Source organism: Pipra filicauda, unplaced genomic scaffold (assembly GCF_003945595.2).
Source record: "Pipra filicauda isolate LSUMZ 115617 unplaced genomic scaffold, ASM394559v2 scaffold211_size2331000_pilon, whole genome shotgun sequence".
NCBI lineage: Eukaryota > Metazoa > Chordata > Aves > Passeriformes > Pipridae > Pipra > Pipra filicauda.
The window spans coordinates 148,406-174,107 of record NW_024104323.1 but is presented as its reverse complement, the minus strand read 5'-3'; the positions used below and the strand labels follow the sequence as shown (position 1 = coordinate 174,107).

At 46.7% G+C, this 25,702-nt stretch overlaps 1 protein-coding gene across 2 annotated transcripts in view; it reads left to right on the top strand.

Moving 5' to 3' along the window:
- Positions 1-25,702, top strand: part of SSH2 (slingshot protein phosphatase 2) — a 90,852-nt gene that overhangs the window by 27,845 nt on the left and 37,305 nt on the right. The window contains exon 2 of one of the 2 annotated variants that reach the window (XM_027744366.2): positions 2,309-2,352. In XM_027744366.2, coding sequence (XP_027600167.1) covers positions 2,309-2,352 — 44 coding nt within the window. Of the gene's footprint in view, positions 1-2,308; positions 2,353-14,623; positions 14,700-25,702 lie in introns of those variants that run through there. The other variant, XM_027744370.2, reaches the window with a different exon arrangement.

The following is a 25,702-nucleotide window of genomic DNA, read 5'->3' as shown; positions in this document are numbered from 1 at the left end:
GTCTGTCAGGCCAAAATAGGCCAAAAGGGAGAATGAGCAGCATGATCTTGAATATCTGCTGTCCCTGGGTGTCAGTTAAGCAACACAGATGAAACATGTGGAGAGTTTGGCTGTGTGGGGAGCATGGGTGGCCAGGACAGCTGTCCAGTGTCTGGAGCTGTGGACAGCAAACAGTCTGGCCCAGAGAGGTCCTGAGCCAGTGTGATTATTGCAAAAGCTGGAATAATGGGAAGTGACTCCACACCATGGGATTCTTCTTCAGCAAGGCCAGCCTTGGGTCTGGATCCCAGAGAGTGTCCTGCCAGTGAATGCTGGTGCTTCATCTCAGGAGCAAGGGCTTGGCTCCCTGCTCTGAAGGAGCTGCTGCTGCTCTGGTGGCTGCTCTTCATCTGCACCCTTGTGAATGATGTGACAGCTCCTTCTCTGTTGGCTGTGGAGTTCCTTGGTGTTTTCACCTCGAAGGGGTCAGGAATGCTGCCTCCCTTATCGAGTGGCTGAGCTAATGCTAAGGTATGATGAGCAGAAGGTATTCCTGCCAGCTCTTGCTTGTTGTAGATGGTCTGCAGGTTTTAGCTTGAATTTGTGGTTGCAGGTGGCTCCAAGTGAACAGCTTCATGGTGCAGTGGGGCTCTAGTTCTGTTCTGAGAAGACCAGTAGCAAAGCAGCATTTTCTAGTCATTCTTATATCTCATAGACCCAGATCATTTAAATAAGAGTGAAATAGAACATCCAGCAGGAGCACCTGCATTTAACTGTATTAAAAAGTGAACTGAATGGGACCTTTGTCTCCAGTAAGCACAAAAAATGTAGTTCAAAAGATTCTCAGGAAAAAAGCACCTGTTGATACCATTATCTTACGGAAACTGAACTTTTCCACTCCTCCCCTTTTCTGAGCTTGACACTTCTATGTGTTAGTTTCTGTAGGTTTTTTTTCAATGTGTCTATTCCAGAATCTCTCCCTCTCCTGGTGCTTCCCCTCCCCTCCTGCCCTGGGCAGCAGGTAGGTACATGTCCTCTTTGGTGGGGCTGAAACACTGGCCAAGGGACATGCAGTTCCTCATTTCCTTTTTCCACTGACTGCAGTTGGAATTGACATTTATCTCGTTCCACAGCCTTCCCCTAGTCCATGAGATCCCTTACACTCCTTTCCTTAGTTTCTGTCTGTGTGCCATGGTACATAAAACAGCAGCATATGTGTGTGGAGCATCTTCCAAACCGCTCTCCTGAAGCAAACTGAAGAGGAAGAAAAGGATAGTTTCCCTTCTCAAAAAAGCTGTATAGTCTCCCCTGGGGTTGTTCATTGGAGAAGGTTATCAGAGCCCCCTGCAGAGGAGTCTGCAGGGGCAGTTCTGGGGAGGAGAGCCCTGTCACTGTGTCGGTGTAAATCCAGCTCCATCCTTGTGTCAAACACCATCGTTGTGACACAGGTCTCTTGGAACCACCTGCTTGCTGGTTTGTGGCTTGAAAAGCTGATCACTCCACTGGAGAGGAGACCTGCGGGAGGGAAGCCCAGAGCAACCAGGAGCAAAATTCTCTCTTTGCTTCCTGTGTCACCTTGTGCTGAACTCTGATTTCTGTGGGATGCCCCTGCCCTGACTGAACCCTTGGTGTGTTTTAAAATGGTTTTGTTCTGCAGACCTGCACATACATAGTAAATTCTCACTAATAAAATCGATCCTGTACCCCATCTCCTGTGCCTGGCAGTGCATATGTAAATGTACTGTGAAGCAGAATTAATTGCTGAGATCTCTCTGCTGAGGTATTGCTTTGGGCTAGGTAGGCCTAGTAAAATTCCACAGCACATTAGAGATTATGCATATTAATTTCTCATCTAAAGCAGCATAATGTGTCAAATTTTGCCTTTCTAGTCTATCTGTGCTCAGCCAGCCTATTTGTCAGGTTTATTACTTGCTGGTTTTGTGGATTTTTACACTTGATTGCTGACACTGGACTATGAATTAGTATGATCTCCATAAAGGTAATAAAAAACCCAGAGTTTTTGCCCAGAAGTGAACTATGTGTTTGGCTCTTGGCTTGCCTTGTTTGGCAGGGGTCACTGGAAGTCCGTGCAAAAACAGGCAAAATCCTGCAGGGGCAAAAATTCCTGTAGCGTTGAGTTTTTAAAAGGGTTTTGAGAAAACATGAAGTGACAGCTGAGCTGAAAGTGAGTTCTTCTCTAGTGACAGCTGCATGCAGAGGCAGGGAGAGTTTCCCTTGCCTTATACAATCAAACCAGTGAAATGCAAGTCGTTGCTTCCTGCATATATTAAAGCATATTAATGTTTTTCTCCTTTCCTTGTGTGTGCAGGAGGCAGACAGTGGGGAAGAAGAATGCCGGTCCCAGCCCAGAAGGTAAGATTGTCACTTGAGGCTCACGAGAGTCCTCGAGGATACCTCCCTGTGTGAAATGTTCCACGGGGGGTTTTGTGGTTTTCTGGCATGTTCTGCAAACACCCATCGTTTTCTGCCTGATGTTGATGTTGCACAACTGTCCTGTGTGAACCTTACTGAAAAACAGATTTGGCTGTGGCCTGAATGATGCTCCCAGTAAGGAGGTTGCTGCAGCAGGAAATGGAAGAAGTCAGATTACACACACACACACACATATAAATATATATATATATATACACAGAACAGCTTTCAAAGATGTCATTGAACATATTCTCCAGACTGTTGTTTCCATCCAGCAAAGGGGTGTTTGCCTGCAGACATGCTCTGAATAGAACAGTGATACTCCACTTCTCTGTGCATGGGGAGACTTTGCTTCTATCCTGGTTGTGGTGTTCCTTAGCTCCCTCCAGTGTCCTGTGTTGTTTCTCAGGATTTGGTCCATCATCAGAATATTCTGAGAGGCATAACCACACTACTGAACTCTTGTTCTCTGGTTAAAAAGTCCCTGTTGCCATCAAGGGGGATCCTGTGCCACATGGACACCTGCTGCTTAAATAGCATGTTCAGTGGGTGTGTGGATATTTGCTATGATGCAGGTAGTCCAACATCTGCTCCAAAGCTAGGACAACACTGAGAATTTGCAGGGATTTATTTTTAAATGGGGTTGTTTTGCAGGGAGATGTTCACCTTTTGTAAACACTGATTTCAGTTGCTTCAGGAAAAACAAACATTGAAACTCAGCTGATTGAAGGGTGACAAGTATTGATGCTGATTTTTATAATGTAATTATAGTCTGGAGGGTAAGATTTCTTGGAGTCTTGTAAGCTTTGTCTCCTTTCCTCTAAGCCTTCAAAAGAATTATTTCAGCTAAACTTAATAAAAGTAAAAATTGTATATATCAAGTGACTTCTCCAATGGCAGGAGCACTTTCTTGGCTTAAAATGTTGCAGTCAGATTTTATGAAAGGCTTAAGATTCCCTCCAGAGGGAGTAAAGGGGAAGTGAAGGTGAAATGGTTTTCCCTTTATGAGCTCTCTGGCTGTTACATTTCTTTGCTTAATGTTGTTTGTGTGAGTAGGTAGTAACAGAAGCCATAATATCTAGCATTTAAAATACTTAAACAAGATTTGGGCTTTGGGTTTGGGGCCAACTTGGATGAATCTGCAAAAGAAAAAGCTGTCCTGGTTGCACATTCCCATGATTTCACTGTGGTTCTGTGATTGTGTGGCTCAGGGAAGGTGACTGCTCTGTTTACTTCAGTCTTAAACCCTTAAATGATGATTTAAGAATTGCTGTTTCTTCATTTTACAGCTTTCATGACTGAGAGGAAAGCTGGAAAGCACAATTCCCGAAGGCTCAAATTGAACTCGGCTAAACTCCGATTTTTCATTTCACTCTTGGCCTTCCAGCAGTCACAAGATCAACTCATGACTTGATCTCAGTATACATAATGTATTGGAAGGGATGGGAGCTATTTAATTGTTGTGGGCACTTAGCAACAATTGTAGGTTAGGTCTGAAAAGAGCTTTTTTTTTTTTTAATATATTTGAAATAACTTCCTGCGGTAGGAAATGACAACCTGCTGTTGATGTGGTGATCTGAACTCCCTGACTCCTGTTACTGGGGTCAGAAAGCTCACTGAAACCAAGCTCCTTCTTGGGCAAAACAAGGGGGTGGGTGTTAAATGTGTTTGATTACAGTAGGATAAAAATAATAGAGTCAAACGGGGTAAGCAGTGAACCTGGAGTCCTGCTGTGGAGGAGCAGCAGATGCCTATAAACAGCTCTTGAGTATATCTAATCCCCAGGAACATAGCAAGTAGAAGCTATTAAAAATCCAGACAGTAAAAAGGCAATGGAGTGAGTTGGGCTTTAAAGGAAAGGTGCTGCAGTGTCTCCAAGGCAGAGCTCTGCAGCAGCCTGACATTCCTCACTGCCTGCCTGGGCAAGGCTGGGCTGGTGAAGTTCTCCTGAGGTGACCTGGCTGCAGCTACAGTCAGTGGTCAGTGTTTGGGGTGGGATCTTTGCTATTGGTAAAATTCTTCTGACGAGAGACCTTTAGTCTCCTGCAGTCCCGTAAAATGTGCTCCCACGCTGCCTCCGCGGAGCAGGTCGGCGTCAGGCACGTCCAGACTCACCCTGTGAACTGGACACTGAATGCAGGAGTGCTGCTGTGGTAGTGCTGAAAGTGTGTTTGGGTTAATAAAATAACTTCTCAATAGGATGTTGGTGCACAGAGGTGTTAATGCTTGCAAGGGAGTCAGCCGGAGACCAAAGCATAGAGCCTTCGTTTCCATTCCTGAGTTCCCACATCTCTGCAGAGTGTAGGGATTGCTGTTTCAAAAGAAATGTTCCTCTAGTCCTGTGGTTAGCAATTTCTAGATAGCTTCTGGTGTTAGTTTTCTGCTGTATATCTTTTCATCCTGATGAGATATGGGATATATTTTGAGGTGAAGAGGAACACACAGAAAAGCCTGGCAGCAGGACAGCAGGAGTGACCAGTGCTTGTTGAGCTGAGGCTCCGAAGAGCAGCATGTCCTCCAGAGAGGCAGAGAAATGAATTCCAAACAGGAGCTTAAACTTACAGGAAGTACATCAACATCATCATGCCTAAATGAAATGATCTGTCTAGTTGCTGACCTGCTGGAGCTGTTTAAGATCTAACACCACAGAGGCCTGTGATTGCATGGACTTGGGTCTTGCAGACTAGGGAGGACTGTGTGAAAATGTTGTTTGAACTTAAACCTGCTTTACAGAGCAATCAAATGACCTGACAAGTCTGCACTTGCCAGCACCATTATGGAGTGAGGAGCTTTCTGCTTTGGGATTCAGCAGAATGTGCCTAAAGCTTTTCTTCAAAAGATGGAAAGCACTATCAGAGTGCAGAAAGAGGGTTCTAAAAGTGTGCTCTGCAATCGTCCTTGGAAGATGCTTGAAATGGCATTTCCTGGCAAACTCTTTTGTGTTGATGCAAAGAGGGATGGTTTGCTTTCCTAATGAGGAAAGTATTTGGGTATAGTGAACATAAATCTAATTTCTACAAAGATTTCTATCTGCTAATAAAAATCCCAGCAAATTAATGCTGCAAATACCTGAAGCTGAACAAATAGGTGAAAACCAGCTTGGCTGCTGGAATATTTTTTATCCAGGCCCTGCTCTGGGGGAAGCCCAGGGGGGTCTCCATGCCTGGCTGTAGCTGTGACCATTCCTGCAGTTTATGGGTGAGATCCCCAAAGCCCTGACACGGATCCAAGTTCTTGCTCTGGAATCCCTGATCAAGCCAGTCCTTGTTGGGTGTCTAACTCTTGGCTAACGGGACTGAGTGCTGCATAAGCAGATGTCCTCAACAATCTATTTATTACATTTATTACCTTCATAGCTATCTTCTGACATTTTTATTAGTGTCTGGAGGCTGTAGAGCTGCCTGGCCTGCACATCTCTCCTGTCCCCAGACATGCTGCTGCCAGGCTGAATACACTCTTAATGGAGCATCTGTGTTACAGTCTCTTTGCAGCATCCCAGTGTTGTTAAAATTTACCTAAAATGCACATGTATTGAGCTGTGAGTTGTGTTTACACCCACTGAGGTATTGACATTCAGGTTTTGTGTGCTCTGTGCCAAGGTTTTAAGGATTCAGCATCTTTGTTTTGCTGACAAACGACATCTCCGGGCCGGGGCAGCAGCGATGCTGCAGCCTCTGTTGGATTTGCTGTCAGGATCTGCCAGTTGCTTTTTGGGTTTATGTTTTAAATGGTGCCTCTGTTTTCCACACCATCACGATTTTACCACTTCTGTGTGCCTTGAAACCGCTCTGGTTGCTGAAATGTGGCGTTGAGGCTGCTCAGTAACTGCTGCATATAAAACTGGGTGAGCTGTACTGCCTAGTGAGGCTGCTGGGGCCTTCAGAGGGATTCTTTGAACTTTTATGGCCTGGCACTGGGTTGGACTAAAGTCCATTTGCTCAGGTAAAGGTGAAGAGCCTGTGTTCCCTTCAGGTGCCATAGAAAGCAATTAGGTCCTGCTTGAAATCTGGGGCTTGTTAACTGAAAATATTCTCAAAAAGTCCTTGTCCTCCTCTCTTTAAGTGGGGGCAAGAGCGTGGTGTTAAAATACAATTTAAAAAGAAAACCACACCTTTTGCAGCCCAAGTATGCTTACCTTCTGGTTTGTTTTTTTTAGTCAAAATAGTTCCTTCCAGGAGTGAACTGGGAAGGAAAGCAAATCAGATTATTGCCATGATAACAGTGGGATGTGCCAAGATGCCTCAAGGTCTCAAGCTGTGAGTAAATACCTTTGTTGCAGGAGCGGAAGACCACAGTCCGATGCAGGAGCTTATAGTTTATAACAGCATAAAAATTGTTTTTCAGATAGTAAGTGGAATGGGTGCATGTGTTGCCTTGTACAGGGCAACAGCTGAATAAATTCTAAGCCAACCTGTTGGATTTTTGAACTGAGACCTGGTGTAAGATGTGTGTGAGTCCCCATGAGGAAGAGGGGGGTGATTCTGTGATACCGAATTGACTGCACTTCAGAAGGCTCATTTACACTCCACACTGAGACGTGTGGAACTGCAGCCCCCTGTGACTGCTGTGACTTTTGGAGATGTGTATCATCACCATTTGGTGCTCCTGACACTCCTGGTTGTCCTTAAAGCCTATCTGGTGTTACAAGAGGCACTTCCCAAAACCATGCGCTGTGAGTTCTGGCAGCTAAACCTTCCTTGTGCTGCCTTTGCTTGCTGCTGCAGCTGCCAAACGTTTACTCCGTTGGTACTTGAACAGTAGCTGAGTCTTCTAATGGGTGTGCAAGACAGTTTGATAACTCCAGATCTTGAGTGAGAGGGGACTGTGTGCGGTGTACAGGAAAGAGTGTGTTTATCCATGCCGGAGATTACTAAGCTCCTGTAGTATGAACCTTATCTTTAGAATGTGTTTCCTGAATCCATCTTTCTGTCTTTCCTTTCAGTGACAGCTCAGCCTCTCTGTGGCATTTACTACAGCTGCTTGGGGAGAGTGTAATACCGAGATAAAGAACGGTTCTGGTAATCTGCCAGCTCTGCTGACCACCAGAAAAAGTTCTGTGGGCCACACAGCACGATTATTACAGCGGGTCTGTGGCCTTCGTTTTTGAATACCAGCTCTTTTATCACCAAACTTGTGAGCAAAGCTACAGAACTGGCAGTAAAATTTGGGTTTATTGGATTAGTAACAGGTATCTGCAGGGCTAGTTCACTGCAAGGTCTGTGCAACTGTGCTTGCAACAGGTTCAGTCCAGTCCAATTACATACCTGTGGATCACAATAATGTGTGAGATGACTTCAGGTGTGATCTTCACGCTGAAGGACCGAGCAGACTCGTATTGTTGAGTTACCAAATTACCAGATAAACATAGGGAGCTCGCTCCAAATGGGAATGCTTAAGAAGAGTTTTAATTTAATTTGTCGTTCTAAGCGCATGAACGGAGGAGAATGGGGAACAAGGCAAAGACAAATTGGGAAGTAAAAGAAGCGAAGGTGGGTCTGATCCTTCCGCTACCAAAAGGGTCTGGTTGGCACAGAGAAAGTTCAGAACAGCTGCTCCCCTGCACTTGTGCTCCTTCTTCCAAGGTTAACAAAGGAGGGGCTGACCAGGAGGTGCCATAAGGATTCCATACGTGCTTGTGTCTCCTGCTGAGCATGAAGGTGCTCTACCCTAGAGGGATCTTAAGTTTCCCGTTGCAAATAGAAAGGGAAACTCCAAAATTCCCTTTCCTGATCTTTCCTGGTAGGGCACCTTCACGAGACTTCAAAGTTAAACAGGAATCTTCAGAGTTTTCAGTGTTTCATGGATTTCAGGCACTTAAATGTATTTTGATAATCTGAGCCAGGGTTTCTGGGCTCATTGCTGTTCAGCTCTTTGGTATCTTTGCATCAGAAACATTCCTTTATAAAATTGGGGGGGGGTCTTTTCTGTAGGTCACTGAAATAATACGTTACCTATTTTATGATTTCGGACGTCCTTCAGGCACGTTTCCTTCATGCTGGACTTAGAGCAGTGCTGTAGCAGTTTGCAAGGGTCTGGATTAACTTTTTAGTAGCAAGGTGATTGCAGGGAGTTTACACTGTAGTTTTTTTTTCATCTGAAGAGCTGGTTTCTTAAAGCTCCTCTGGAGCTGGTTGAATACACGTGGAAGGCAGCTCTCCAGAAAGCAGGAGAAGGTGGCTGTGGCACAAGGTGTTTCAGCAAAAGATGTGTCTCAGCACGTTACCCCTGTCCAACACTGGTGTTGTTTGTTGAGACCAGCAGTCGCTGCTTGTGTCCCTTTCCCTGCCCCCGGTGGCACCACTCGGGTCTCTTCAGTCGTCTTCGCTTCGGGCTCTGTAAAAATGGTGTAATTGAGCACTGACCTCTTTGTGTCAGACTCTCTAAGATTTATTGATAAGTAAACTATACAATGATTGGATGTGGGGTTGGTGAGGGAAGGGTTTAATGAAGTGATAATATTGCAAAATAGGTGCTGAATTCTCAACTAAGGAGCCTAATCATCGATCCTGATGGGCAGCTGACCAAACGGGCTTTAAAAGCAGGGGTTTGTTCTTTCAGTGATGCTTATCACCCTACCCCTGTACTTGTCTGATTTCTTTGCTCAGGAACTGGAAACAGAAATACTCTTTGACAGCTTAAATAACCAAATTTAGAATGTGGCTTCCTGTTCTGACTGGTTCTTCAGGATTCGAGTACAGTTTTGCGTGCTTTCCCTGTTCCTGCCTCCCCCTGCCTTTTTTTTTTTTTCATTTGTTTTAACTAGATATGGGCTCCTTTATAATTACTTGGTTAAGTTCCCCTGGCTCTGTGCAATACAGCTGGTGGATGTAAGCCCTGCCTTGGTGGGTGGTATGTCTCTTAATCACTGGGAAAGCTTTGTTTCTGTACTGTACTCAATCTCGCTGTGCCCTGCATGCATTGGCTTGTTTATGATCGCTGCTACTGAAATGGCTTCATGTTGTCCTGATAAATTGGACTGCACAGTACATGAGGCTTTGTCTCCCATGCTAAAAACATCCAGAAGACTTTTGACAGATTTCCCTCCGAGGCGGGGAGGCAGCAGCAGGAGAGGAGCACAGGAGGTGCTGCTCTCAGCCCATCGGTTTCTACCTATTTACAGGTTTGCTGCACTAATTTAAGGCTCTGCCCAGATCAATCATCTGTTTGGACCTTAATCCATTCAGACTCATCCGTGGACTCTTCATTGCTGAAAGCCACGTGTCCTCAGAGCAAAAGGATGAATTAACCTCCCACCAAAAAAGCAGCGGCGTCGGGTCGTTTGACCCTCAAGCAGCTCAATGTGGCACCAGATTTTTCAAAGCTACCCCTCAGGACCTTTTTTTCCCCATCAGAGCTGATGCCGAGACAGCTGCCTTTGTGGGCAAAGCTTGAGTGTAATTTCGGTGAGGAAAACAAAGCCCCACCTCTGCACACGGAAATGAACTTGCTACCTCTGCTCCCCGGCGGTGCCTGTGCGAGACTCCAGTGCTCGGCTGCGGGCAGAGGTGGGTTGTTTTCAAAATTCGGTAACTTTTCACAAACGTGGCCGGAAACAGCTGCTGAACAGTAAAGAACAAACTTTCCATACGTGCAGTAAAGGTGGCTGAGCAGGCACGGCCGTAGCACCTCTCTCGGTAGGGAGAGGATGTGCTGGAGATGAGGGGGAGGTTTGTTTGCCTATCGCAGCAGCTTCAGTTTTTTTCACAATCCCCTGAAAACATGGGTCTGGGTTTTGCATTGCCTTATCTGTGACACTGATGCAAATGATTGGGGGCAAAATTCCTATGTCTGACAGCCTCCCACTGTCCCTTTTACCTTGAACATGACAAATGTTACTACTGTAGTACCTCCCACAGTTGGAAGAAGAGAAGAACATTCCTTGCTTTTGCAGAGAGTACCTGGACTTCAGTCAAAACAGATTTAAAATAATGCCCAACCTTTCATATCCACTGGAATAAGTTTTTAGAGAGACTAAGAACAGTATATTGTGTTCATTAGAGCTCTTCAAAAGGAGAGAACTGACAGGACCAGAGAAAGTCTTGCTGGTAGACATACTCTGAAATGAAAAGAGGTCACCAGACTAAGAATTGAACATGCCTAATAAGACAATCATGCTCCAGATTTAATCATCTTAACGCGTGAGCAGACACTCAGCAAGCCCCTGTGGGATAGGAGTGGGTGGAACACGGTGACACCCACACCTTTGTGTGGTCTGACAAGAAGCAGCAATTCAGCCTTAAGCTGTTGATCTTGGATGGAAACAGAAGCTTGATTAATGCCCTCTTTGCATGTGGACTATGTGCACTGACAGGACTGGGTGTCCATCTGTGAGCATGCCTCCTGCAAGTGTCAAATCTGTGCATGTCAGTGCCAAACCTGACCACAGCCCTTCCTCGTGACCTGTGGACTGAGGCCTGGGCTGTACGAGGAGAATGCCATTAGCAAGCTGCCAGTCCTGTGCAGAACACAGAACACTCTGTTACATCACTGCAGGATCAAAATGTGCTAGGATGCACATGAAAAGTGGAGTAGCTGAACTTGCTGGTGCAAGCTGCTGTGACTCTGTAGCTTTGGGATGCAGACACCGGGGGAGATGATGATTGTATGAATAAACAATATATTGTCAGCCTTGGTGTCTGCCAGATCAAACACTGCAAGTCCATAGGAGAGGTTTGTGCATGTGTTCTCCTTCCACTCCCTTAAACTTCTCTCTAGAGGCAGCTCGGGTGGCTTTTCCTCTGCTCCCTCCTCCTGAAGTGCCTGTTCAGACATCCCTAACACTCTTCATTGTAGTTTTTTTCCATACTGCTTCCATAACTGGTTCTAGCTGCTGGAGTAGCTGTTAGTGTTACAAAGGTTTGGGGATGGGTGTTTTTACAGCGTGTGTGCTGTGTGTAGCTGTAGTTTATTAGTGTGTGGTGTTCAAAGGTTAAATGGAATCCTGCTGCCCCACAAGCCTTGTGAGTCCCGTGCTGTGTGTTCGCAGCTTGCTCCGCCCGGCCCTGCTGATCCTGTGACCTCCTGGGGAGCGTGAAACGCCGACAGAACTCGGACAGGCAGTGCCCTTTTCCCTGCAGCAAAGTGTAATTTCGTGCACTGGGCTGAGAAGCACTTGAGACCCCAGACAGGCGTATTTACAACTTGTCATACAGTGATTAATGGCTCTGCTCACATGCTCTGTTGCGGCACCGCGGTGGTTTAGGCTGCTACCTGTCATCGCTGCAATTTCGTGCACTTTAAATTCTTCATGTATGTGTCCCAGCAGAGTGCACCTGCTTCCAGCAAGGAGCAGTTTCTTGTCTGTCTTGTGACCTGCTGCCTTCAACTCCCATCTTGTTCATCCCCTCGAAGCCCCTTCATTCTGCCTGCTCCTTGCTCCTGTGTGCTGGGAGATGAAATTTTTGGGTCAGTGTTTTTGCTCACGTCTAAATGTAAGATGGAGCTTTGACAAAGAAATAGCGTTGTTCCTTAAGTCTGGTTTTAAAAAGCAAAATACGAAAATAACACAGGCTTTGAGGTGCTGGAACATGTCCAGACAAGGGCAACAAAGGTGGGAAAGGGTCTAGAGAGTAAGTCATGTGAGGAGTGGCTGAGGGACCTGGAGGTGTTTAATCTGGAGAAAAGGAGACTCAGGGGAGACCTTGCTCACTACAACTGCCTGAAAGGAGGTTAGAGCAAGGTAGGGGTTATCCTCTTATCTCAGGCAAACAGCAATAGGACCAGAGGAAACGGTCTCAAGCTGTGCCAGGGAAGACTCAGGTTGGACATGAGGAAGAATTTCTTCTCAGAAGGGGTTGTCAGGCATCGGAACAGGCTGCCCAGGGATGTGGTGGAATGGTGGATATGATGAACACTTCCCTGGAGGTGTTCAAGAAACGGCTGGGCGTGACAGTGCCGTGGTCTAGTTGACAAGGTGGTGATCGGTCAAAGGTTGGAGTTGTTTTCCAGCCTTAATGAATCTGTGATTCTACACAGATGGGCAGTGGGAACTGAAATGTTAATCTCACTAACATACACCTGAAGGCAGTGCCAGTCTCAGGCTGGTTTTTCAATCTTTATGGCAATAAAACCAGGTTCAAATACCTTTTATTAGTGCAGATTTCTACATATGAATTTCTTTGAGGATTTCCTTCTTCTGATTTCCAAAGGTTCATAAAGAAAAAAGCTGGTGATATTTCTATCATGTGGTCTCTTGGCATATGGGCATGCAGTGTGTGATTGTATTAATCCAGGATTAATTCATTTACAAATCTATTATCCATATGTTATGAGTAGCTGCTTGTAGTTAATCACTGCACTTGTTTTCAGCAGTTTTTAAGGGCTTGCCTTGTAATGTTGCGTGTAAGAAATCTGACGTGTCTGGACAGTATCTAAGTACATTTAGTCTTCTACAATGCTTGAATAAAGCCCTTAAGTTATTAATTAGAATAGAATAGAGGTTCTGGGCTTGTTTTTCAGTCTGTGAATGTGTGGTATGTGTTACTACTGAATATGAGGTTCTTGCCAGTCTCTTGACCCCTGGAAGGATTGAGTTACCCTCCATTTCTCTAATGTCCTGATTTTTCCATTGCTTCTTGCAACTGACTTCATTTCTGCCTAACAAAATGATTTTTTTTGGCACTGCAGCAAGCTGGCACTGCGTTTTCTTTACAGCTGTGAGGCACCATTACCAGAGCTGTACTCTTGGCTATATAAGATGACGTTGCTTAAATTAATGCAACCAAACCATATCTTAGCAAATCTTGCAGAATCACCAGTTCCACTGCTTTGCCCTTTTCCTGTGAGTCTCTGAAGTGGGGATGGTCAGGACCTTTCAGACAAGTGTCTGTCCTGCTTCTGCCAAGTCTTAGACTCAAAACAGTTGCCATCACGCTGTGTTGCTTTTTTCAACCCCTCTCTGCTTCTCTGATAGTTTTAGTTAATAGTTGGAAATAAAGCTGATGAAGCTTTTGGGCTTCCAGTTCTGCTGCCTGATCACAGGGGCAGCTCTGCAGTGATGCCTTGGTATTTTCTTGCTCTTCAGTAGATGTCATTAACAAGTACATGTGTTTAAACTGTCATCTTCCCTTGCCAGCTCACTTGTGCCTCCTTACTGGGCTTGTGCCACCCATAGCAGATGACTTAGGGCTGGTGTATCGTGTTCCCCTGTGCTGGGATGTCCTGCATTCCTATGGGAAACAGAAAACTGAGCTTGCTTCCAAGGCTTCTCGGCTGTTCTCCCGCACTGTGGGTGTAGGGGCTGGAGAATGCCGATGTGGGATGGGCAGTGCAGGGTGGGATCGAGTGCACTGCCCCCGGCTCTCCCCAGTGGAAAACTGTATTAAGTTTCCCTCGTGCTACAAGATCTGAATTCCCAGCAGCCAGAGGACAAGATTTTTGTTCTAAATATCCTCCTTTCTTCCTTTTCTCTTGAGGGGTGATGAAGGTAAAGATTAAACAGCACTAAAAGGCAGCTGCTTCTCTTCTCCTTTGGCAGAAACTGAGTTGTCGAGTCTCTGCATATGAAAGTTACTGCCAAGAACTCTTCCCTCCGTCTCTTGCAGGAGAGAAATTAAGGTCGTTTCCTAAGCACCCGAGTTGTCACTGACTGCCTTTCGCAAAGCACCTTTTGATGTGCTGCCGCTACGAACCTGATTTCGGAACGTGCAGCCTCCCCGGCCTAGATCTGGGGGGAGAAAACGAGGGGGAAAAGGGAACGGAAAACAAAAAAAACAGCACACCCGCCACGCGAACCCCCACCCCTGAGCGGAGCGGACCGCCCGCGTGTCCCTGTCCCGCCTGTCCCCGTCCCACATGTCCCTGCTCCCTGTTCCCATTCCGGCTGTCCCTGTCCCGCATGTCCCTGCTCCCTGTTCCCATTCCGGCTGTCCCTGTCCCGCGTGTCCCTGCTCCCTGTGCCCGTCCGGCGCGTCCCCGTCTCCTCCCCGTCCCGCCTGGCCCCGTCCTGCGTGTCTCTGCTCCCTGTCCCGCGTGTCCCTGTTCTGGGTATCCCTGCTTCCTGTCCCGGTCCCGCCTGTCCACGTCCCGCGTGTCCCCTGTCCCGGTCCCGCCCGTCCCCGCAGCCGCCACGTGCGGGCCGTGGGTGTGTCTGTGGGCGTGTCCCGGCCCCGCCCCGCCCCTCGTGGCCGCGCCTGCGCGCGGGGCGGGGCGGGGGCGGCGCGGCGGGCGCGGGGCAGAGCGGGGCGCGGGGCCGATGCCGCGGGGCAGGGGCGGCCGCCGCGCCGGGGAGCGATGATCCCCTACTTCTCCGACAACGCCGTCATCTCGCAGGGCGCCATCGCCCAGATGTGAGTACCGGGCACACGCCGCCGAGCCTCCCCTCTGCTCCCCTCCCCGGTGCCGCTCCGCCTGCCCCGGCTCCCCGGGCGTGCGGGGTTGCCGCCTGCTCTGCGCTCTCCCCGCTCACCCCTCTCTCCTCGCTCTCCCATCTCCTCACTCTCCCCGCTCTCCGTACTTCTCTCAGCCACACGTTGCCTCCGGGCAAACTTTCCGCTGCCCGCGGAGCCGGCACCGCTGCCGGGAGGCGGCGAGAGGCACCGGCACCGCGGGGCGGCCGCTGCTCGCTCCCCGCTCGCTCCCCTGATTTCTTTTTTTTCACTGCACGTACTGCGGGTCCCATCCGAGCGCCTCGAAAAGCGTTTCACGGGAGCTGCCCGGGAGCTCGGGGCTGCGCTTCCTGTCGCCGGAGCCGCCGGTTCCCCGTGCGGGGCCGGTGCGGGACCCTCAGCCGGGCTGGGCGCTGAGAGCGGGGTGCCGCCTTCCCCTGCCCGCGTGCCCTGGCCGTCTTTTGGGCTTAAAGCAGAGATTAGGCCCTTTATTTGATCTCTTGGCTTATCTCAAAGCGACAGAGAGGGACTGCGGGGCTGGGGTGTTGCAGGTCTGAGACCTGACGCGCAGCACCTGCGGGTCACAAGGCAGAGACATGAGCTGGTGCCAGTTTTTAAGTGCTGTCAGTCTTGGGCAGTTCTGAAGTGCAGAGTGTCTCTGTGCCCCACACTAAGCCGCTTGGAAAAATCAGTCTCCCCAGCTGCACACCCCCCTTTGAAATGCAGATACGAATAATCATTTAATTTATAGACAATTAACAGCGACTGCCTGAGTCGTGGGGTTTGGCTGGAAGGATTAAGGAGGGAAATGGCAGCTATGGGGTGGTAGATAAGGCGTTCAGAGAGATAGTCGCTGTGGTCTAGCCATGCTTGATATTTCTTTAAAGAAGCTAGCAGACTGTTTTATCTCTTGGAAACATCATGAAAGACTTCAAGATAGTAGGATAAATGCTGGGTCCCACCTGGAACTGTGTTCTTGTCGCAAGAAGCTCCTGCTAGAATTGCAGCTGCCTTGCACTTACGAGGTCTTTAGTAGATATCTCTGCTTAGGCTTGATATGGAAATGAGTCCCTGGACTCTGTGGCCTCCTTTGTGAGCATTAGCAATCACTACTGTAGTTGGTAATCAGTTTAGTTAAGTCTCTCTGAGCCTTTCATACTCAGCCCAAAATGTTTGTAGTTAGTAATTTTTTTCCGCTCGCACTGTTGCCTGTAAACGCCACGGATTTCCCTGCGGTTGCTGATAAAGTGGGTTTAGCAGGGATGTACCTGAATTGTTCTGTGGAGGCAAGAATGCAAGCTGGATATACCCTGGGCATTGGGAAGTATCAGTAATTCTGGAATTGTGGAGAAAAAACCCAACACGCTCTGGGCCGGAACATTTCCTTCGAGCTCTGGATGATTTGCCGAGCTAGAGCAGGTAGCCAGGTAACAGTTTAAGTGCTTTTAAGGTGTTTGTTTTGTACACCACTCAAACACTTAACCCACAGTTGGAGACTGTACAGAAAGGGATCAAAAGAAAGGGGAAATAATGCTTGTCTCTGCTCCCTCCATCGCACGTATCCCTGTGGTGGAGGATCTTGTGGTAGTTTAAATGGCGCTGGGTTGGAAGGACCACCCTTTCCTTTTCTGGGGAGAGAGATAACAGAGTTATCACAGGAGCTTACGCTGTCCTTTGCCTTCTGGAAGGGAAGATTAATAAGCATGAGAATGACAGAGCTTTTGGCCCACACGTAAGTGTTCTCACAGGCTGAACACTGGATTAATATTTTGCTGGTGTTCTCAATCAGGACGGTGCTGTGGCTTTCAGGCTGGTGTAATAAAGGCCAATTTTTAAAGTTTATGCTCCTAGTTACAAGTTCACAGAGGCTGATTAATATTGAATGTCCTTATTTCATCGTGGGCAAGGCCTAAAAATCCAGATTTAGTTGTTCGCTATGCCAAAAATGTGTTCTCTGTGGAATGGGAAGGGCAGTGGTGACCCAAACATTATCAGAAACTTCTGTTTCAGTGTATTCTTTAGTAGATGTATTTGGCTGATCAGCTCTGACTTTCAGAGATCAGCAGAAATTACTCTTGTGTTGACGCTTTTAGACAGTAATGTAGTCAGCTGGTCTGGGTCTAATTCATTTCAGGTTCACAAGGATTCAAATAATGTCCGGGAGACTTGTGTTTATCAAAACGCTCAGAATTTATAGTTGTAACCCATTCCAGAAAGTCTTGCTGCTCTCACTGAACCTAGGGGGAATTCTGCTGATTTACCAGTTTACTTGTATGTAGGATTCAAAATTTAATTTGGTCTACTAAAACTCTAAGGCAGCTGATGGAAAAAATAGAAGGAAAAAAGCAAATCTTTAGGCAGTCTGCAAATATCAAAGATTTTTTAACAAGAAACGTGGAGAAATTGCCATGGATCAGTTCTTCCTACCTAGAGTTGCTTCCTCTGCCTCTAGCCAAGTTTTAGTTGTTTAATTCATTGCTGGTGTCCCTGAAGTGGTTTTTCCATGTCCCTCTGATAATGCCAGATTCCTCCCAGTTTTCCTCTTTTATCTCAGTGGCAAAGCAGGGTGACGCAGCAGTCAGGGCACTCACTTGGGATTTGGGAAGGCTCGGCTCTTGCTCCCACTGCACCACATCCTTCCTGTGAGACCGTGGCTGAGTTCCACCAGGCTGTGTCCAGCCAGGGAGCGGGGCCTGGAGGTGCAGAGGCATGTTTTGAACCTGAGGATTAACCACCTCACTCTGGTGCCCTCATCCTCCTGGCATTTTTGGGCGTTTTTTGTTGTGTTTAAATACTTCTGTCTCTGCCTGGGCTCCCTTTCTGCCAACCCGAGCCCTCCCTGGGTGCACCTCGAGCACATGTTAAAGGTTTCCTGTACTGTTTACTCCTCCATCCTCCAACACTCGGGAGCCAGATGGATCTAAAAACTCGAATATGCTCACTGCTCTCCATGGTTCTCGTGCTTGCAACATACCAGTCTGTTTTCTATTATAAGCTGTTAACTCATAGTTTTTATAAGTATTTTAAACTTTAGGGGGAAAAAAGAAGAGAGAGAGAGAGAGTAGGCAGTTTCTTCACAGTGTTGTGGGTTTATCATGGAAAAAAAACACGATAAGGTTTTTTTAGGGAAAAAAAATAAACCCCACAAGTTAAACAGAATTATTTTCAGCAGTAGGTAGCCACAAAATGTCCTTGCAGACTTGGCTTAGCAGCCTGTTGCTCCCTCCCATAATCAGTTTTCTTCTAAGTGACAACCCTTCAGCGTAGTGTAAGAAACCACACTTTACAGTGTAAGAGGAAGTTCCAGGCTGTGCAGGTAATTACAAACTGTGCAGTAAATTACAACACCGGGTAATTTGGGCTCATTGTGTTGCCACCTCAGTGTTGTAACTTGTCTTTGTGCCCGGCCTGCTTGGCCCTTGTCCTTCCCCACCCCTTTCATTTACCTCTGTCATGCAGCCGTGGCCTCTGTGTTAGAAAATTTCATGACCACCTAATCTTGAATTATGCCAAGTGCCGAGTCAGGAACTTAGATAGGTGTGTGGCTGCTGCTGCCATTGTTTGGAGAGCTGTATGTTTATTTATTTCTCAGATGGGAAACCTTTTTATCTCCTTACAATGTTATTGCTGCCAAAAACCTTGACCGCTCAGCAATTAGACCGCAATCCTCCGAGCAGCGTGTTATTGGAAATCTTTAATTGCTTCTGTGCCGTTGTAAAGCACTGTAGCTTTGTGAGTGTTTTACCATTGTGCTGAGAGTCAATGATATTTAAGAGCTGAGCTTGGAAACTGCTGCTCAAAGGACTGGAAGATCAGCAGAGTGATTCCAGTTACCGCTATCAGTTCTTGCTGAAGTTGCCTTAAGACAGCTGAGGGTGGCTCTGGTTGGAGGTGCTTGCAATACAGAAAGCAGTTGATTAGCTCTTTGTCTCATGCAGAGGCCGGCAGGATCAGGATGGACTGCAGCAGTTGTGTTCTCCATTTAAGCGTGCATTGTGTGCTGAGGGTTTGTCCGGCTGCAGAAGGCAGCCTCATGCTCCATAAGGGATGTGATGGGAATGTGCAGGCAGGGGAACCTGACCCCTTACCCTTCCTGCCCACCCCTCCACGCAGCTGAGCTCACCCGGCGCACTGGATGGGCTTCCTGTTGACAGAGCAGAGTCGTCGGGGATTTCTCATCTTTTTTATTTCTTTGCTGCTTGTGATAACACAAATGCAACACTTAAGAGGCCTCTTAACTACCCACTGATTACTAAAAACTCCATTCAAATAGGTTGTGGTATTTGGGGAAAAGTAGTATGGTGTGTGCAGAGTTGATCATTAACTGAGCCAGGGCTGTATTGTTCATAACTCCTTTTCCTGTTTGGCTTTTCCTTTTATTCCCCTGGAAGCTGTGGGTATTTGTCTCACCGATCCTTCCTGGTAGGGGTTGGAAGAGAGACAAGAGATGGTTATCGGACATAAAATCAAAACCAGTGTTCCAAGGACAAACCCCCCACACCACCACCCCTTTTCAAGCAATATGTTTTAGTTAGGAAGCCCACGCTGCTGGGCTGCCAAATTAATGTTTTAAAAGGCTGCGAATGGTAGAGTTGCCTCTGAGGTTCTGTGTTGTCTGGAAACATCTGCAGATGTTCCTGTCTCTGGAAATGCTTGGGATTTTTCTAAAGACCTCAAAGCAGAAGGACCCCAGTGAGATTATCAGCAGAAAAAGACCTTTCGGGGCTAGTGAGTGGGCTGGCTGGGATTTTTTTGCAGGACTGTACTTCCTTGTACCTTTATCACAGAGCCCCTGGTTAAAATATTGCTTCATTGTTTTTTAAATAACTTCAGGCTAACTTTCTTGAAATGTTTCTTCTAACTAGTGTTTGTGGGGTCAGAGAAAGTTTAAAATTCTGCATCCCATTCTGCAGTAGGCTCTGAAGAGCTGTTGTCTCCTCTGCATTGGTCTAATAAACAGCATTTAAATTATCAGCCTGTATGGGCTTAAAACTAGTTCAGCAAATATTTTTCTCCAGGGTAATGGATGTAATGTGTACAGAGCAAATCTGCAACTTGAGTTTCCAGCCATGCTGTTTCATAGCAGCTGGTTGAATGCTCTTATTTTCACAAACACATGGAACAAAACTCATTCCTGTCCTTACTTCTGAATGCTTGTGCCTTTACTGAAGTATTTTGAAGACACCCCTTCGCTTTTCATGTGCACCTGGGCCAGAGCTTGAATTGAGCAGCTTGGGAAGGAGTTGGAGACTGGCAGTAGTTGTTCTGTAGCCACCTGCTGCTGGGTTGTGTGGGATTAACCAAGTGTTTTGTGACAAACAGGAGTTTTCTGGTTCAGGAACATCAGCCTGTGGAGGAGGGAGGCTGGGGAGGAGAAAAGCCTGTAGAGGTAAACGATAAGACAAACTTCAGAGTTGGTGAAGGCTGGGGGTGACACAGGAATCCAACTGGGGAGATCTCTGTGTAGGGTTGGGACTTCTTGGCCTTGGCAGTTGTCTAAATTTGGGCATTTCTAGGTACATTGAGGCCACGGGCTCCTCATTCAGTGCATATTCCTGTTTATCCAGTACTCATCTGCCCCTCACCAACATCGAATTCAGCCCTTTGGGCTCTCTGGGTTTCCTTGCAATAAGCCATTTAAGCAGTATGCTTTTGCTCAAAACACCTTTGTTACAAGTAGGCTAAACCCAGACTGCTGAACCAGAAATGGTTTAGTCCTTTCTTTTAAACAAATGATCTTTGTCACTTATTAGCAAAGTCCTTGGTTTGTTCACACACTTCTCACAAAGGCTCAATGAGCTCCACACTGTCCCACCTCCGGGGCTGCCTCCTGCCCGGGATCTCCTCGGGAGTGCCATGGGTTGGCAGCTGGGTCACACTGTTAAACTTCCAGCTTTTCACTGGAAGAGTGTAGATCTGTTACATCTGGCTCTGGCAGGATGGCTCTTGTGGAGGCACCGAGCTGGATCGGAGTAAGTTCAGCCCTGGGTCCGGAATTGTGTCGAGGTGCCCAGCGTGGGCCTGGACTTGTCTGTACTGGGGTGTTATTGTGTATAATGGACTGTGCTGGATTTCCTCTCTCCCTGTGATTTGTTTGCCAGCGTGGAGAGAATGAATTTGCTCACCTGAGCCTCTTGCTGCCCTGCAGCCTCTGTTCTTACAGCGTTCCAACGGGTTGCTTTGGAGTGGGCTGTTACCTGTGTCTTGGCTCAGCCACCTGTAGGTGACAGACGGGTGTGGGAGGCCCTGCTCTGGGTGTGTTGCTGATGCTTTGTGAGACTCCAAATGGCAGGTGGGACAGGAGTAGGGTCACTTTTATTAGCAAATGATAAATTACCTTTGTCAGGTCATAATTTAAGGGGGTGCCTCATTTGCACAACGATCCAGATGGGAAAAGCTATCATTAGTCTTACCTTTGTCTTCCTGTTAGTCTCCTGCTTGCTTTCTGCAACTCGATGCTGAATTAAAATGAACCCAGAATTGGGGAGAGGGGCGGGTTCATTGGGGATTTTTGGTTGTTTAGTTTGTTTGGATTTCTTTAGGGCTCGTGTCATGGTGGTGTGTGAAGAGTTTGTCACCAGCTTTGTTATTGTTAGTGTTGGTTTGTTTGTTTTTAGGTTTTGGTTTTTTTCCCCTTTTATTTGCTTTGTAAAAGAGACAGAGACATAAAAAAAAAACAAAAAACAAACAAATGTAAAGTGGAACAGCTGCATTCCTTTGTGATGCAAAGACCGAAAGCCAGTTAGTCTAAATAAAAACAAATCATTTGTCAGCACCATTTCTACCCCTCCTGTTGGTTTGCCACAACCAGAAAGTTGCAAGAAAGCAAAGGAGGATTATCTGTGTGCCTCCATGGCAAGCAGGGGTGATACCAACGTCCATCCCAGGGGTGGGTGATGCTGCATTCAGCGTTTCAGAGGGCAGGGTCTGCTCAGCAGGACATCAAGGAGATGGAACAGGCCACCACCCAGGTTCCCAGCACAGTCACCAGAGCAAAACCTTGACACCACTGTAATCTTCCTGACTTTTTTGTCCTTAGTTCCTTCAAGTACATCATGATATGTTTTATGAGAGGCTCTCTAGCTTGAAATTCAGCAAATATCTATTCTGGAGCCTCTTTAAAAGCTGTTTAAAAGCCTGTTCCCTAAAGTACACTGTGTTCTTGTGAGAGACTTCTCTGGATCTGTGTTACACAGCAACATTTAGTATTCTGTTGGTCTTTCTACTTTAATGTGTGGTTTTTAAAGGAGTTTCCATGCTTTTAGGAAATATGAAGACCTGAGTTAACCACAGAAAATTGGCTGCCAAACTGCTTAAAGTGCTAATTCTGCTGAAATTTAGCACCTTTCTTTTGCAGGGATAAACACATCTGGAATCTCTACTCTTCGGAATAAAACTTTAAATAATGTGTTTTCAATCTGAGTCTTAGTCAGCAAAACTTTGCAGAGTTTTTATGTTGAAACTCCTTAAAATGCATTTTGAAGTAAAGCACTGACATCTCCTTTAACTGAAAGTCGCATTAAGGTGCTAAAAGAGTTGGTTAATTTGCAGCTGTGCTGAGGAATCACAAACGCAAAACTGTGGGGTAATGTTTCAAAATGGTGCACGTTGCTGTGTTTCCTTTAATTTACTTTTCTTGTGAGCATATACCATGAAGAGTGGATGGTTCAAACAGTACTGCTTCCCTGCTTTTATTTAAAGTAGCTGTATAAAAACATTGCAATTCTCAAGAGTGGTTTGAAGAAGTTTCCTTGTCTGCTGCATAGAAATCTCCCAGTTCCTTTTGCCTCTTGGGCTGCCCTTCATTTCAGCCTTTATTTAAGTTGGGAGATGCAGTGCTGCTATTAGACATCCCACAGTCTGTCAGCTTCTGTTTAAAGTGGTGTATGGTGAGTGATTAATGGAAATTATTTCAGGAATAAAGGACTCCTGGTAAGCTGATCCCTATTCAGAGCACCAAAAGAAAAAGCAGAGTCACAAGGGATGTTGTCTCCAGGAAGAACTTGTAACATCCGCGGGGGGAAGAGTTGGATTGGAAAGTGATGCTGAGTTTGCATTTTGAAAGGCCTCATAATTATATCTCATGGTCTGATTTGGAGAGCTTTTCCTGATAGCTCTGGAGGCTGATTGTCACTGTTTCTTGTGGCTGCTGCTGGGGGAGGTGTGCTGTGCTGGGGGGAGTGTGCTCTGAGCCCCCGGAACAGGCAGCCTCTCACCTGGGGAGCAGCCTGTCCTTAAAGGATGAGGGACCTCATCCCCTGTGGTGCTGGGTTGTTTAACCCAAAGGGATACTGTGTTTTTTCTTTGGTTTGCAGCTTTAAATTGAGTCTGAAGTTTGTACTGACCTTGCTTGTGCAAAGAACTGTCCCGAGTGTTGCCTTGAAGACACAGAATCCATTAAACTATTCCAGCTATAAAGTTGGATCCTTTGTCTTTGATGTTTTCTCACTTCTAAGTGATTAAAATTTCAAGTTATTATTTACAACCATGTTAAATTTTGTATTCCATTAATTGCAGCTTCCCTGTTCCATAAAATGAGGTCTCTGATGTATTTGCCAGGGGGAGCAGATCAATAAGCCCAATTACGGGCTGTATCAGCACAACAGGTAAAGCTCCCTGTGACTTCCAATTTCAAATCAAAACCTATTGAAAGAAACCTGGGACGTGGCAGTTCTCTCTGAAACAGTTCACAAACCATCTCACATCACTGGCTACTGCTGACTGTCCTTTTTGCTAATCTAAAGGGACAGTCGTTCCTAAACCGATTTTACTGTTCCTGCTGGAAACTGTCATTCAGGGATCAAATACCCCTCGTGCATGGGGAGGATGCAGTAAAAATGAGAGAAAATCGAAAGTGCTGAGTGCAGCAGAAGTTAAAATACTGAACAAATAACTTCCTCCTATATTTTTATGAGTCAAATCCAACAGCCTCTTGATGATTTTTGATGCTTTTGGTAAACAAGCATCTGCTTCTTTTTAGCACAGAGGAAAAGGCTTATTATTTAGCATTGATTTCTTTGTGTAGAGACAGAGTGGTCCTTGTTTTGGTGCTCTATTTACAGGGGTCTGTTAATGTATTTACTGAGGGCAGGCAGCAAGGCTGTGATCAGAGCCAGGCAGCTTCTCCAGCATAATTCCTCTGTCCCATGCCCTGGTTGGGGTGGCTGCAGAGCCGAGTCCTGGCACAGTTCTGCTCCACGGGCCAGCACTGGCCGTGGTTCAGGCAAGTCAGTGATCCCCTTCCATCTGTAAAGTGCTGGACATACTTTGTCTAAATATAGGGGACGCTGGACTTGGCCACAGTGAGGAGGGACAGTATGTTGACCTCAGAGTGTCTCCTGTGACTTGTGTTACAGTCATATTTAAAGCTGAGGGGTCCTTCTTGCAGGGCACTGCCAGTCAGGCCAAACATGGTCAGGTTTGTGACAGTGACGTGCAGGGAGATGGGAGTAAAAATTAGTTATAAAATATCCTGTCTTATACATATTTCAGTGTAGTGGGTAGAGACCTGGTTGCTAACCAGCTGCTCAAGGGTCTGGCAGCTGTTGTTTAAGGTTTAAAAAGAAATGTGCTGTGGATGAAGGCAACACTTTCAAACTTTGGTGGCAGAGGAGATTACTGTGTGGTTTAGAGATAATCAACATGGACTGTGTTAATTTGGAGGGAAAAAAGATAAGTACATGTCAATCGGAGGGCTGTTCTTCCTGAGGATAGCTAATCAAAAAGCTGCTGGTTATTTTTCTCTGATCCTTGATGCGATAGATTCCCCTTATGAAGTTTTCTCACGTCGATTAAAGTGTTTTTAAGAACATATTTGTGAAAACATTTTGTTGGTACGCAGCAGCTGGCTCGCTTTGGACAGGCTGAGGTGGCAGGAGTGTGGCACGTGGTGGTAAAACACTGTGGAGTGTTCTCCTGGGTATCGCTGTCCTGCTCTGTGAACCCAGTGGTATGCGTTAAAAATGCCCAAGAATGTTTAAACAGTATAGAGCACAACAAGAATGTCATGTAGAGCTTTAATCTGGGAATGGCTTGACTTGGAGACCTGGAAGCCTTTGGGGACTGTCATGTAAAACAAATTCCTTTCATGGTCTTGCTTCCGGTCTGGGTCTCTTGCTTTAAAAAGTGCACAGAATCAGATTTCTTCTGTAAACACCCAGTGCCTGGATTTCTTAATCAGCATCCTAATTGTGTGAGCCACCCCCTTTCTAGTCCATGAGCTGCCGTGGTCGGACTGCAGGAAGGACGATTTTGCGCGTATCTTCAGTCTTGAATTCCAGAGACATCAGAGCTTTGTTTGCACAACTTGTTTTGCTGTTGCTTTTTGGAATCTTTTTCCTTCTCTCTGGGTAGATTATCTGGAGCCGACTGGGAGGCTGAACGTGGGCCACTAACACGTGGCTTGCTGGGCCTCCCTCGGTGTTGCACAGCCAGGGAGATGGGCAATAAAACTTTTTGTTATTAGTGTGCTGCCTGGAAAATGCTCTGTGATACCTTCCATCCGTCCTTGCTTAACTCTGTTCCTCATTGCCATGGTGACTCATACAGCCTGTTCCCAGGTTCTTATTCCCTGAAATAAATCATTACCTGATGATCTGGCGTCAGTGGAGTGTCCCAGCTCGTGCTGCATTTCGGCGTTTCTGGCAATTGAAACTCCACTCGGCACATCTCCCCCACCCTGAGAGCCGCCCAACCTCGGCACGTTGGTCCCTTCTGAGGCTGCTGAGCACTGGCAGGAAGCGCCAGGGATGGACTCGGCATGAAGTGACTGGGGGGGGTTGTGTGAGAGTTACTGTATGAGCACGCGCCCAGCAGCAGCCCAGTGAAACCTAATCCGGAGCTGTCGGCACAGGCATGGATGCAGGGCTGGGGGGGAAGCAGCACTGAGCTCTGCCAGGTGGGATGGAGAGGAGACAGCTGGTGCCCGTGCTTTGCCTTTACTGTAGGAGTTTATATGTTGAGCT